Here is a 13,371-nt window from a genome sequence, read left to right as displayed (position 1 = left end):
TTTTTTAAAAAACTATAAGTTATACATAGTATGTTTTATGACAACTGAATTAAATTTGAAGCCAGAAACAAAAATGAAATGGGTTAAATCCACAAATTACTGGAAAAATTTAAAACTCATATACAGTCTGTAAGTTTAAAAAATAACAAAGTCAATTAGAAAATATTTTGAAAAGGATGACGATGAAAATATAACACCAAAATCAGTTACATGGAGATATAACAGTGCTAGGAGAAAAATCTGTAGATTATAAATACTCAATTAGAAAATAAGAAATGTTTAGAATGAAAGACCTATGTACCCACTTCAGGAAGTTAGAAAAAGAAAAGGAAATACAAAATATATAATAGAAAGAAATGGAAATAGAAAGACAATGGAAATCAACAGAATGTACACAAATGGAAAAATCAATGAAACTAAAAGGCAATTCTTTGAAAAAGATGATTAATAAAATTGATAAGCCTAAAACTATACTGACCAAGAAAACAAAGAAAAAATAGAAATAGCTAAAATCAGGAATGAAAGGAGGGAACGTAAATTCAACAATTTAGATGACATAAACAAATTCCTTGCAAATCTAAATTACCATAACTCAAGAATAAAGAGAAAACATTTAATACAGATTTTAACAGAATTAAATTTGCACTTTAAGCATCCCACAAAGAAAACACTAGGCCCAAACAGTCTGACTAGTAAGCTTTAACAATCATTTAAGGAAGAAGCCACTCCAATCTTAACACAAACTTTTCTACAAACAGAAGAAAAGGGAATTTTTTTCTAATTCATATGTGAGGCCAGGATTCCCTTAACACTAAAACCCAATATCCCTCATAAACACTGATGCAAAACTTCTCAACCAACTGTGGGCAAATCAAATCATAAAGAAACATATTCAGTAAAATTCACATGTAAATATATATAAATAAAATATTTTATAAAGAAAAATGACCAAACAGTGTTTATCCCAGGAATTCAGCTTCCTGTTACATTAAAAAAGTTAACCTATGTAATTCTTCATGTTAACAGAATAAAAGAGAAAAATCATGATTACATTAATAGATGTGTAAAAGTAATTTGACAAAATCCAATGCTTATTCGATACACCAACTCTTAGAAAAAAATTAAAATAGAGAAGAATTTACTTAATCTAAAAGGGCATACATGAAAAGCCCACAGCTAACATCATGCTTTCAGGTGAAAGATACTTTCCACTTAAGGAACAGGTAAGGAGGTCCAGCCTCATCACTTCTATTGAACACTATACTGAAGTCCTAGCTAGTGAAATAAAATATTAACAAATGAGGTAAAAGGCATAGAGATTGGAAAGAAAAAAAAAGTGTCTTTACTCACACATAACACAATCATATACTAAGAAATCAACCAAAAAAAGCTAACACTAGTACTTGTGAATTTAGGAAGGTGACAAGATACAGGCAAATATGCAAGAATCTATTGTAAAGACATATACTAGCTGCCAATACAAGAAAAACAAAATTTATTTTTAATTCCATTTCCAACAGCACCCCAAGAAAATAAAATATAAAAATATAGCAAAAGATGATAGTAAGACCTCTACACTGAAAATATCAGAAAACTGTGAGAGAAATTTTTAAAAACTTTGAAAGATAGATATACCATATGCATGATGGGTTGCATGACTCTATTTTAAGATATTAATTGTCTCAAAATCGATCTATTGATGCAAAACAATTCCAATCAAAACATCAGTAGCCACTTTTGCTGAAAATGATAAGTGATTATAAAATTTACTTTAAAAATGCAAATATCCTAGAGTACCAAAACACTTTTTAAAAAGAACAAAATCATAGAACTTACACTACTTTATTCCAAGACTTACCCTAGAATTGCCGTAATTAAGACCAAGGAGAGACATGCAAGTCAACGGAACAGAAGAGTCTAGAAATTATCCCACAAATATATATGCTCAATTGTATTTAAAACACAGGAGCCTAAGTAATTTAACAGAGAAAGGTTAGCCTTCTCAACAAATGATGCTGGAACATGTGGAAATTCATATGGAAAAAAATTAAACTTTGACACTTACTACATACCATAAACAAAAATTACTCAAAATGAATTACTGACAAAAAAGCCAAAGCTACAAAATTTCTTGAAAAAAACAAAGGAAAAAATCTTCACAACCTTGAGATGTACAAAAGTTAGGACATCAAAAGCAGTAATGAGGAGAAATTAATGGTAAAAGAACATAATTGATAAACTGGAGTTCATAAAAGAAAACAGAATGGCCAATAAAGATTTAAATAAATGCTCCACATCATTGATCTTCAAGGAAATATCACATGAAATAACTACACACAGTAGGATGGCTAGAAAACTACAAAGACTGAATATTCCAAGTGCTCTTCAAGATGCAGAATAACTGGAACTCTTATAAACTGCTGGAAGGAGTATAAAATGGTCCAAACACTTTGGAAAACAATGGTATTTTTCCAAGAGAAAAACATGTCCACAAAAAGACCTGTAAACATTCACAGTAGCTTTATTCAGTGTTTTTTAGTTACTAAGTTGGGCCCAACTCTTTGCAATCCCATGGACTATGGCTCACTAGGCTCCTCTGCCCATGGGATTTCACAGCAAGAATACCCCCATCTATTTGCCATGAAGTGATGGGACCAGATGCCATGATCTTAGTTTTCTGAATGTTGAACTTTAAGCCAATGTTTTCACTCTCCTCTTTCAGTTTCAAGAGGCTCTTTACTTCTTCACTTTCTGCCTTAAGCGTGGTGTCATCTGCATATCTGAGGTTATTGATATTTCTCCCAGTAATCTTGATTCTAGCTTGTGCTTCATCCAGGCTGGCATTTCGCATGATGTACTCTGCATGTAAGTTAAATAAGCAGGGTGACAATACACAGCCTTAATGTACTTCTTTCCCAATTTGGAACCAGTCAATTGTTCCATATCTGGTCCTAACTGTTGCTTCTTGACCGGCATATACAGGAGGCAGGTCAGCTGGTCTGGTATTCCCATCTCTTTAAGAATTTTCCAGTTTGTTGTGATCCACACAGTCAAAAGCTTTAGCATAGTCAATGAAGCAGAAGTAGATGTTTTTCTGGAATTCTCTTGCTTTTCCTATGATCCAATGTAAGTTGGCAATTTGATCTCTGGTTCCTCTGCCTTTTCTAAACCCAGCTTGAACATCTGGAACTTCTCGGTTCATGTACTGCTGAAACCCAGCTTGGAGAATTTTCAGCATTACTTTGCAAGCAAGTGAGAGGAATGCAATTGCACACTGGTTTTAACATTATTGCCTTTCTTTGGGATCAAATGAAAACTGACCTTTTCCAGTCCTGTGGCCACTACTAAGTTTTCCAAATTTGCTGGCATATTAGTCATATTAGCCACAAACTAAAAAACAACTCAAATGACTCTGAACAGATAAAATAGACAAGCAAATTATGGTGTATCTACATACTGTAATATAGCAAAAAAGAGAAAAGAAATACTGATACATGCAATCACTTGAGTTGCAAAAATGTAATGTCAAGCCAAAGAATCACAACATAAAAAAGATTGTATTATAGTCGAACCTTGAACAGTGTGGGGCTTAGAGGTGCCTACCCTCTGTGCAGTGGAAAACGAACATGTAACTTTACAGTTGGCCATCCGTATCTACAGGTCCACATCTGCAGACTTAACCAACCAACTGTGGATTATGTAGTACTATAGTATATATTTCTCAAAAAAGAGCCACATATAAATGCACCTATACAATCCAAACTGATGTTGTTCAAGGATTAACCATATATGAATATTTATGCTGCTGCTGTGTTATGCTTCGGAGAAGGCAATGGAAACCCACTCCACTCTTGCCTGGAAAATCCCATGAATGGAAGAGCCTGGTAGGCTGCAGTCCATGCGGTCACGAAGAGTTGGACACAACTGAGTGACTTCACTTTCACTTTCCACTTTCATGCATTGGAGAAGGAAATAGCAACCCACTCCAGTGTTCTTGGCTGGAGAATCCCAGGGATGGTGGAGCCTGGTGGGCTGCCATCTATGGGGTCGCACAGAGTCAGACACGACTGAAGCGACTTAGCAGCAGCAGCAGCAGCAGCAGCTGTGTTATGCTTAGTCACTCAGTCATATCTCACTCTTTGTGACCCCATGGACTGTAGCCCGTCAGACTCCTCTGTCCATGGGTTTCTCTAAGCAAGAACACTAGAGTGGGCTGCTGTGCCCTCCTCCAGGGGATCTTTCCAACCCAGAAATCGAACCAGGGTCTCCCGCATTGCAGGCGGATTCTTTACCACCTAAGCTACCGGGGAAGCCCATGTGAATATTTATATGGAATCCCAATATAGGGAAAACAAATCTATAGAGTGATAAAGCAGACCTATCGTTGGCCAGAGAGGAGGAAGAAGAGGGAGGGTGAGAAAGAAGAGGGAGGGTGAGGAAGAACTGATTGCAAAGAGCCATGAGGAACTTTATGGGGAATGGAAATGCTCTATACCTTAACTGATAGGGCTAACCAGATATAAGAATTAAACAGTAGACTTATTAGAGGATTATTTTATTATTTATAAATTATACCTCAGCAAAACTGGTTTTAAAAGTTAAAAAAAAAAAATCAAGAGACTGTGACAGTCAAGACATGCTTTCCAGTCTCACATGGATCTTCAAGGGTTCCCATTTGCTTCTATTACTACCTGAGCAAAGTTGTTTCAAATCTACACAATTTCCTCAATCCCTCTATCCTACTTCTACTCTCAAGTTGTCTTCTCATATGATGATTTTACCTTCCACTTCATAAAGGAAACAGAACATCAAGCATAAATACCATCAATAATCTGTTTGCTTTATTTATCTGCTACTTCCTCTTCATTTATCTGTGTTTATGTACATCTTTATTACTTCCCTGCTAAGAAGTACATCTTTATTACTTTCCTGCTAAGAAGACAAGGTGCTCCTCCTTCCATTAAGATTACCCCTTCCTCTGAAACCTTGCTCACCCAAATGCATCATTCTCAAGAATATCTAAGCCTGTCTCCATAAAACATTTTCTCAAAAAGAGTTCCCAACCAACCTGATTCCCCAAACCTTTCCTTTCACTGTCAGTGTAAATTTTTCTTTACTTCTTCAGTCAACCTCAATGTGATGTGGGCACTGAGCATTCATTCAAATTACTCTCTGTAAGGTATGTTACACAACTTTAAAGGCAGTACAAATGTGCATGCTATATGTGGCAACAATAACAACAACAATAGAACAACAACAATAAAAAGAAAACAAAGAATGGGACAGTGAGTCTCTGATAAAGGGAAGCAAGTGCCCTTAATCAAATGGCATAAATGATTAGTCACCCTGACACATATATCCCAGGGGATGGGGATTCTTAACAGCTGTGATACTTGTGTAAATTTCTGATAGTTTTATAAACTCCACTGAAATAAACAACTTTGTATATAAATTTCTTATTGAAGAGAAGTTCAGTTTTATCAGATTCTCAATGAAGTCAGCAACTCAATCCCACAATTGTGGAAACATTACCCCTATTTTGCTTTTCCTTTAAGATTTTCCAACTCCCTTTGTCCTGAGCTATATTCAAAAGAATTTTATTTTCTATATAATATTCCTACCATTACAAAACATGCTGGATACTTGATAAAACTATCCAGCTGTATTTCTCACTGTGAATGAAGATGCTTCATTCTCACTGTAAAGAACAACTCTCACTGTAAAGCTGTAAAGAACAACACTGCATAGGAACCTGGAATGTTAGGCCCATGAATCAAGGTAAATTAGATGTGATCAAGAAGAAGATGGCAAGAGTAAACATCAACATCTTAGGAATCAGTGAACTAAAATGGACGAGGATGGGAGAATTAAATTCAGATGACCACTGTATCTACTACTGTGGGGAAGAATTCCTTACAAGAAATGGAGTAGCCCTGAGTCAAAAAAAGAATCTGAAATGCAGTACTTGGGTACAACCTCGAAAATGACAGAACAATCTAAGTTCATTTCCAAGACAAACCATTCAGCATCACAGTAATTCAAGTCTATGCCCCAACAACTGATGCTGAAGAACGTGAAGCTGACCAGTTCTATGAAGACCTACACCACCTTCTAAAACTAATACCAAAAAAAGGAGATGCTCTTTTCCTCACAGAGGATTGGAATGCAAAAGCAGCAAATCAAGAGATACCCGGAGTAACAGGCAAGTTTGGCCTTGGAGTAAAAAATGAAGCAGGGCAAAGGCTAACCGTTTTCTCAAGAACACAACAGTAATACCAAACCATTTTCCAACAATCCAAGACACAATTCTACACATGGAGATCATCAGATGATCAATACCTAAAGCAGATTGATATATTCTTAGCAGCTGAAGACGGAGAAGTCATCAAAAGTCAGTCAGCAAAACAGGACCTGGAGCTGACTGTGGCTCTGAGCTCCTCATTGCAAAATTCAGGTTTAAATTGAAGAAAGTAGAGAAAACCATTAGGCCATTCGGGTATGATCTAAATCAAATCCCTTATGATTATACAGTGGATGTGACAAATAGATTTAAAAGATTATATCTGGTAAAGAGAGTGCCTAAAGAACTATGGATGGAGGTTCATAACATTGTACAGGAGGCAGTGACTAAAACCATCCCAAAGAAAAACAAATACAAGAAGGCAAAGTGGTTATCTGAGGAAGCTTTACAAATAGCTGAAGAAAGAAAAGAAGGGAAAGGCAAGAGAAAGGGAAAGATACACCTAACTGAATGCAGAGCTCCAGAGAATAGCAAGGAGATATAAGGCCTTCTTAAATGAACAATGCAAAGAAACAGAAGAAAACAATCAAATGGGAAAGACTAGAAATCTCTTCAAGAAAACTGGAGATATTAAGGGACATTTCATCCAAGAATGGACATAATAAAGGACAGGAACAGTCAAGATCTAACAGAAGCAGAAGAAATTAAGAAGAGGTGCCAAGAATACACAGAAGAACTGCACAAAAAAGGGTCTCAATGACCCACATAAGCACGATGGTATGGTCACTCACCTAGAACCCAACGTCCGGGAGCATGATGTCAAGTGGGCCTTAGGAGGCATCACTACAAACAAAGATAGTAGAGATGACGGAATTCCAGCTGAGCTACTTTCAAATGATAAAAAATGATATTGAAAAGGTGTTGCACTCAACATGTCAGCAAATCTGGAAAACTCAGTAGTAGCCACAAGACTGAAAAAGGTCTGTTTTCATTCCAATCCCAAATAAGAGCAATGCCAAAGAATGTTCAAATTACCATACAATTGCACTCATTTCATATGCTAGCAGAATTATGCTCAAAATCCTTCAAACCAGGCTTTAGTAGTATGTGAACTGAGAACTTCTAGATATACAAACTGCATTTAGAAAAGGCAGAGGAACCAGAAATCAAACTGCCAACATTTGTTGGATCATAGAAAAAGCAAGAGAATTGCAAAAAAAATATCTGCTTCATTGACTACACTAAAGCCTTTGAATTTGTGGATCACAACAAACTGTGGACAACTCTTAAAGAGATGGAAATACCAAACCATCTTATCTGTCTCCTGAGAAACCTGTATGGGAGTCAAGAAGCAACAGTCAGAACCAGACATGGAACAATGGACTGGTTCAAAATTGGGAAAGGAGACCGACAAGGCTGTATACTGTCACTCTGCTTATTTAAATTAAATGCAGAGTACATCATGTGAAACACCAGGCTGGATGAATCACAAGCTGGCATCAAGACTACTGGGATCAACATCAACAACCTCAGATATGCACATGGCATATCTGCCACTTTAATGACAGAAAGTAAAGGGGATCTAAAGAGCCTCCTGATGAGGGTGAAAGAGGAGAGTGAAAAAGCTGGCTTGAAACTCAACATGAAAAAAACTAAGACTGTAGCATCCGGTCCCATCATTTCATGGCAAACAGAAGGGTGAAAACTGGTAGCAATGACAAAATTTATTTTCTTGAGCTCCAAAATCAGCACAGATGGTGACTGTGGCCATGAAATTAAAAGATGTTTGCTCCTTGGTAGGAAAGCTATGACAAATCTCAGAAGTACATTAAAAAGCAGAGATATCACTTTGCTGACAAAGGTCCATATAGTCAAAGCTATGGTTTTCCCAGTAGTGATGTCCAGATACGAGAGCTGGACCATAAAGAAGGCCAAGCACCAAAGAATTGGTACTTTCAAATTGTGGTGCTAGAGAAGATTCTTGAGAGTCCTTTGGACTGCAAGGAGATCAAACCAGCCACTCCTAAAGGAAATCAACCCTGAACTGGAAGGACTGTTGCTGAAGCTGAAGCTCCAATACTTCAGCCACCTAATTCAAAGAGTCAACTCATTGGAAAAGAACTTGATACTGGCAAAGACTGAAGGCAAAAGGAGAAGAGGGCAGCACAGGATGAGACAGTCAGATTGCATCAACAACTCAATGGATATGAACGTGAGCAAACTCCAGGACATAGTGGAGGACAGAGTCTGGTGTGCTGTAGTCCATGGAGTAGCAAAGAGTCGGATACGACTTAGCGACTAAAACAACAACATTCTTATATAAAACAAGCTTTCGTGAGCCAATTATCATCTCAGGGCATACTGCCAAAATTTAATTTCTGAAACTACAAGAGGGCCAGACTGGACTGACTTTTTGGAGTCCAGTCTGGCCCTCTTATGAAGACTCATCTGTATAATCCTCTGAAGAGCATACCTAGGAGTGCAATTATCACTAAACACCTCCAGCTCATCTCATTAAGCACCACATACTTTTCTCTTCCTGAAAATAACCATGAGGGTTTGCCTTGCTTTCCTTTCTTTTGTGAGTCCTCTCATCCAAAACCTGGCTAGAGACACAACAGATCCAGCATTCTCTTCCTTTCTGTCCCAAAGATAAATATACAAATACAACCCATTTTAAACACTTAATTGTTAATGTCTATGAAAAACAAACTGAGGTAACAAACTGAAAAGTCTTGGTACTCTTTCCCTTATTTTATGGTACTATTTTTACTCCCCTTTCACTCTTTCCTGTTTCTCCTAATTTTCCAACTGCTTCTACTTAAAATCCTTTACTTGCTGTCTGCCTTCTCAGTATTGGTATTCTTCCTTCTTTTCAGTTTCCCAAGGCAATTCATCCATTTTAATGGCTTTAAACAGCAATGACTCTCCAATCGTATCTTCATCCTCTAGCCCTTATCTAAAACCTAAGATCCATATTTCTACCATTTCCTGTACACCTCCAAGTAGATGACTCCCAAGCATTTTCTTGGGAGTGTACCTTCACTAGTAATATTTCCTAAGTTCTCACATGTATTTTAGGTCCCCATATGTTGCTCCTTTACATACAATATTCTCAAGTAGCTTCTTTGGTTAGTTTTAGCACATACTTACTGATGAACTGTCGGTTGACTCATTTTTTTCACACTTTTGTTTCTTGCTCTTTTTTTTCTTCTCTTTCTTTACTTTTTTTGAATGCTTGTCTTTTTTCTTCTTTTTCTTCACACGGTCTTCCTATAAATAATCAGTTTGAAGAGGCAAGAATTTAGTTTTAGCTTACTTTAAAAAGTAAGTATTTTGAGGAAAAGATCTATGTCCTAAAACACTTTAAATCTTTCATGAGAGGAGACAAGGAATATGATTAAATAAATAGCTTCTTCTAAAAAATTGTGACATGCTTCTATAATATATGCACTACTAATAAACCATATAACTAAAATTTCTTGGAAAAATACAAGGAAAGTTCAAATTTATTTGTAAATATATTGACAGACAGATATAATCAAACATATATATGAAAACACAGTGTGTATATATCTCCTTCAACGAGCCCAAGAGAATTTATAGATTATGAACCACATGAAATCTAACAAGACAGCATAAACTGTGGGAAGAGAAAGCAAGAATTGAGACATCCCCCTTTAAAAAAAAAAAGCATCACATTAAGTTTAAAACACATAACACTTTAGATCCATAAACTTAACACAAGTGGACTGGAAACTTGGATCTAAGCTTTCTACCAGCCAACTCAACTAATACAATCTTTCCAATATCATGTCCAAAATATTAATATATACTACTCTAGCCAGAGAGACAAATATTCAGTACTGTCAACTATGTGGTATTCATTGTGTAACTTGTAAAAAAGAGTTTATAAACTTGTTCTTCCAGTATTAACTTGAATAAGTGCAAAAAAAAAAAAAAAAATAAGCTTACACCAAGTAAGGCTGCTAGTATTTACCTGTGAGATTTGTTCAACTCTCTTAATCACATCAGGTAGCATCCATGTTTCCTCACCCCGAAGTCGTTTCAGTTCTTTACGCCTTTCTTCCTTTTCAAAATTGGCTTTAGCCTAAAACCGTGAAAAAAATAAAAATTAACAATTGACCCACCTACTTCTCACCAAAAAAGCAAAACAGAAACCTCCCCCACTTTCATGTAAGGCTCACCACAATTTGCTTCTATCAAAGTCTGTGTGCATGTGTAGTAAGACACTTCAGTCATGACAGACTCTTTGCAACCCCATGGACTGTAGCTTGTCAGGCTCCTCTGTCCATGGGATTCTCCTCACAAGAATACTGGAGCGGATTGTCATGCCCTCCTCCAGAGCATCTCCCCAAACCTTGGGACTGAATCCGCATCTCTTACATCTCCTGCACTGGCAGGTGGGTTCTTTACCACTACCACCACTTGGGAAGCCCCTACCAAAGTGTAAGAAAGATTAAAAACAACAAATTCTCCTTCCACATTACCAACTGCATTATCAGTTAGCAATCACTAGTGAAATGAGCCGGACTTCCCTGGTAGCTCAGCTAGTAAAGAATCCGCCTGCATGTGGAAGACCTGGATTCAATCCCTGAGTTTGGAAGATCCCCTGAAGGAGGGCATGGCAATCCACTCCAGTATTCCTGCCTGGAGAACCTCACGGACAGAGGAGCTGGGTGGACTACAGACCATAGGGTCACAAACAGTCAGACACGACTGCAAGAGGAAGCAAAGCACAGTACAGTGAAATGAGCCACCAAGCAAGGACAGAATCTTGGGACCTACTGTAGACCTCTTCCTCTCCCCTAAGCTCCCTACCTCAAAAATGACTTGAATCTCTTTTCCCTTCGCTATCCCACTGATAGTGCCTGATACTTCTGTAACTGTTAGGAGACTGACCTCCATACCTTCGGTCTGCAACGTCCATAATCCTCTACCCACACCCTCAAAATGCTTCAAAAAGAATCACCTTTCTAAAAACAAATGATCATATTGATAAGTTTTTATCATTCAAAAACAGTCAAACTAAGTAACAGCTTCCCAAGAAGCTGTTCCTGCCTTTTCATTTTCTCCCCAAATTTCAAAGCTAGGATTGGTCCTTCTCAAAATTCTATACATAGCTATACTATAAAATTTATAATAGTTTACAAATCCACTCCCTCCAAAAACTGCCTGAAATATCAGAGACAAGGATGAAGGATATTTATTATACACATATATTACATATGCTGAAATCAGGGACCACCAACCTTTCACTTCTGTAAGACTTATTGCCCTTTTCTTCCCCTGTAAAATCTGACTGCAGTCATTATAACTTCTCCTTCCTGTCTCCTATACCGGTTCCTTATTTGCATTTAATAGAGAAGGAAATGGCAACCCACTCCAGTGTTCTTGCCTGGAGAATCCCAGGGACGGGGGAGCCTGGTGGGCTGCCGTCTGTGGGGTCTCACAGAGTCGGACACGACTGAAGCGACTTAGCAGCAGCAGCAGCAGCATTTAAATGTGTTTTAAACGGTTATAGCTTAAAACAGATAAAATAATGATCATCACTTGTTTCACCTTACATTGTTCTCTAACTACAACTTTTCCCCTTCACACTTCTTTTCCCCTGCCACACTTCTCACATCTTATGAGCTAAGTCAATAGTACAGTTTACTTCCTCCCTTCCTTATTTTACCTCTACTCATTTCAATCTTAATGAAAAACACGTTTCTCAACTTTTTCGAGGGGCTAAATTTTTTAGATCTCTGTCTCAATCGCTGTTTGGTTCAGTACGGGTTTGCAATAAGCCGGATAACTGACACAAATAACTTAAAAGGAGACTGAAAGGATCTACTCTAACGTGCCTCACACGAGTTTCTGAAAACGGAAATTTTCATTTCAGATATAGCATGAGGGAGGACTCAAGCTGTAAGATATGCAGGGAAAATAGTGGGGTCCCTCGAAAGTGCGCAGCACAGGTGATCAGGTGCTAGAAATGTCAAGCACGGATGCTTTTAAAGATAAGGAACGTCAGAGGAAAGAAAAGAAGTTTTCTGGAAAAGAATATGAGCAACTGGAGCCTTCCAGAGCATCTAAGAGGCAAAGGATACCCAATAGTGTGTGAGCATCCCAAAGGAAAACATCTATCCCCACACAACTAGATAAGGTAAGATACTAAGGAAATGAATCAAGAAAGGGTGCGGGGAGGCAGGAGAGCTAGACGCCTAACTCCCAGAAGGCCTCCACCGGCAATTCTAAATGATTCCCAAAGCCTCAAAACTGAAGTACCTGGCGCAACACCTCGCTCCTGGCACTTCGAATCTGTTCCTTACGCTCTTCGACGCTACTCTCACTTTCAAATCTAACCCCGGCAGCCGCCATAGTTGTTGTCGTAAAGCTAGGAAGCCGGCACAAAAATCTCGGTTTACGACTGTCGTAATTCAGTAAACAAACCGGGACTTCCGACTAGAGGGAGGAGGGAAATCTGCGCCACCAAAAGAGCATGCGCAAACTGTTGCTTATTATTTCGGTTAATATCTAACCCTTAGGTTCGGAGAAGGCAATGGCACTCAACTCCAGTACTCTTGCCTGTAAAATCCATGGACACAGGAGCTAAGTAGGCTGCAGTTCATGGGGTCGCTGGGAGTCGGACACGACTGAGCGACTTCACTTTCACTTTTTACTTTCATGCATTGGAGGAGGTGGCAATCCACTCCAGTGTTCTTGCCTGGACAATACCAGTGGCGGAGAAGCCTGGTGGGATGCCGTCTCTGGGGTCGCACAGAGTCGGACACGACTGAAGCGACTTAGCAGCAGCAGTAGCAATAGGTTTGCAAGAAACAGAAGGTTAAAGTCAAGGAGTTACCCTGAACAGGACTTGTGTCAGCGTACATTTATTACGCAGTTTGCACGGGACTGACGCCATGTCACAGCTGAAGTGAAGTCGCTAGTCGTGTCCGACTCAGCGACCCCATGGAGTGTAGCCTGCCACACTCGTAGGATTTTCCATGTGATTTTCCAGGCAAGACTTGAGTCAAGGGGTTACCCTCCTTCGTATATTGGGGTTGCCCTGAACAGGACTTGTGTCCTCGTACATTTATTACGCAGTTTGCACGGGACTGACG

The 13,371-nt window shown here is 38.4% G+C and overlaps 1 protein-coding gene across 5 annotated transcripts in view; it reads right to left on the bottom strand.

Moving 5' to 3' along the window:
* CWF19L2 (CWF19 like cell cycle control factor 2) overlaps nt 1–12,665 on the bottom strand; it is a 140,355-nt gene extending 127,690 nt beyond the window's left edge. For 4 of the 5 annotated variants that reach the window (XM_061440191.1, XM_061440194.1, XM_061440193.1 and 1 more), the window contains exons 1-3: nt 12,536–12,665; nt 10,242–10,352; nt 9,395–9,514 (exon numbers count right to left, since the gene is read on the bottom strand). In XM_061440191.1, coding sequence (XP_061296175.1) covers nt 9,395–9,514; nt 10,242–10,352; nt 12,536–12,628 — 324 coding nt within the window. In that variant the 5' untranslated portion in view covers nt 12,629–12,665. Of the gene's footprint in view, nt 1–7,032; nt 7,085–9,394; nt 9,515–10,241; nt 10,353–12,535 lie in introns of those variants that run through there. The other variant, XM_061440195.1, reaches the window with a different exon arrangement.
* Nucleotides 12,666–13,371: the final 706 nt, after the last annotated feature.

The sequence above is a fragment of the Bos javanicus genome, chromosome 15 (assembly GCF_032452875.1).
Source record: "Bos javanicus breed banteng chromosome 15, ARS-OSU_banteng_1.0, whole genome shotgun sequence".
In the NCBI taxonomy this organism is placed as follows: domain Eukaryota; kingdom Metazoa; phylum Chordata; class Mammalia; order Artiodactyla; family Bovidae; genus Bos; species Bos javanicus.
Note: the sequence above shows the minus strand (reverse complement) of the source record. Positions and strands in the feature narration are given on the sequence as shown.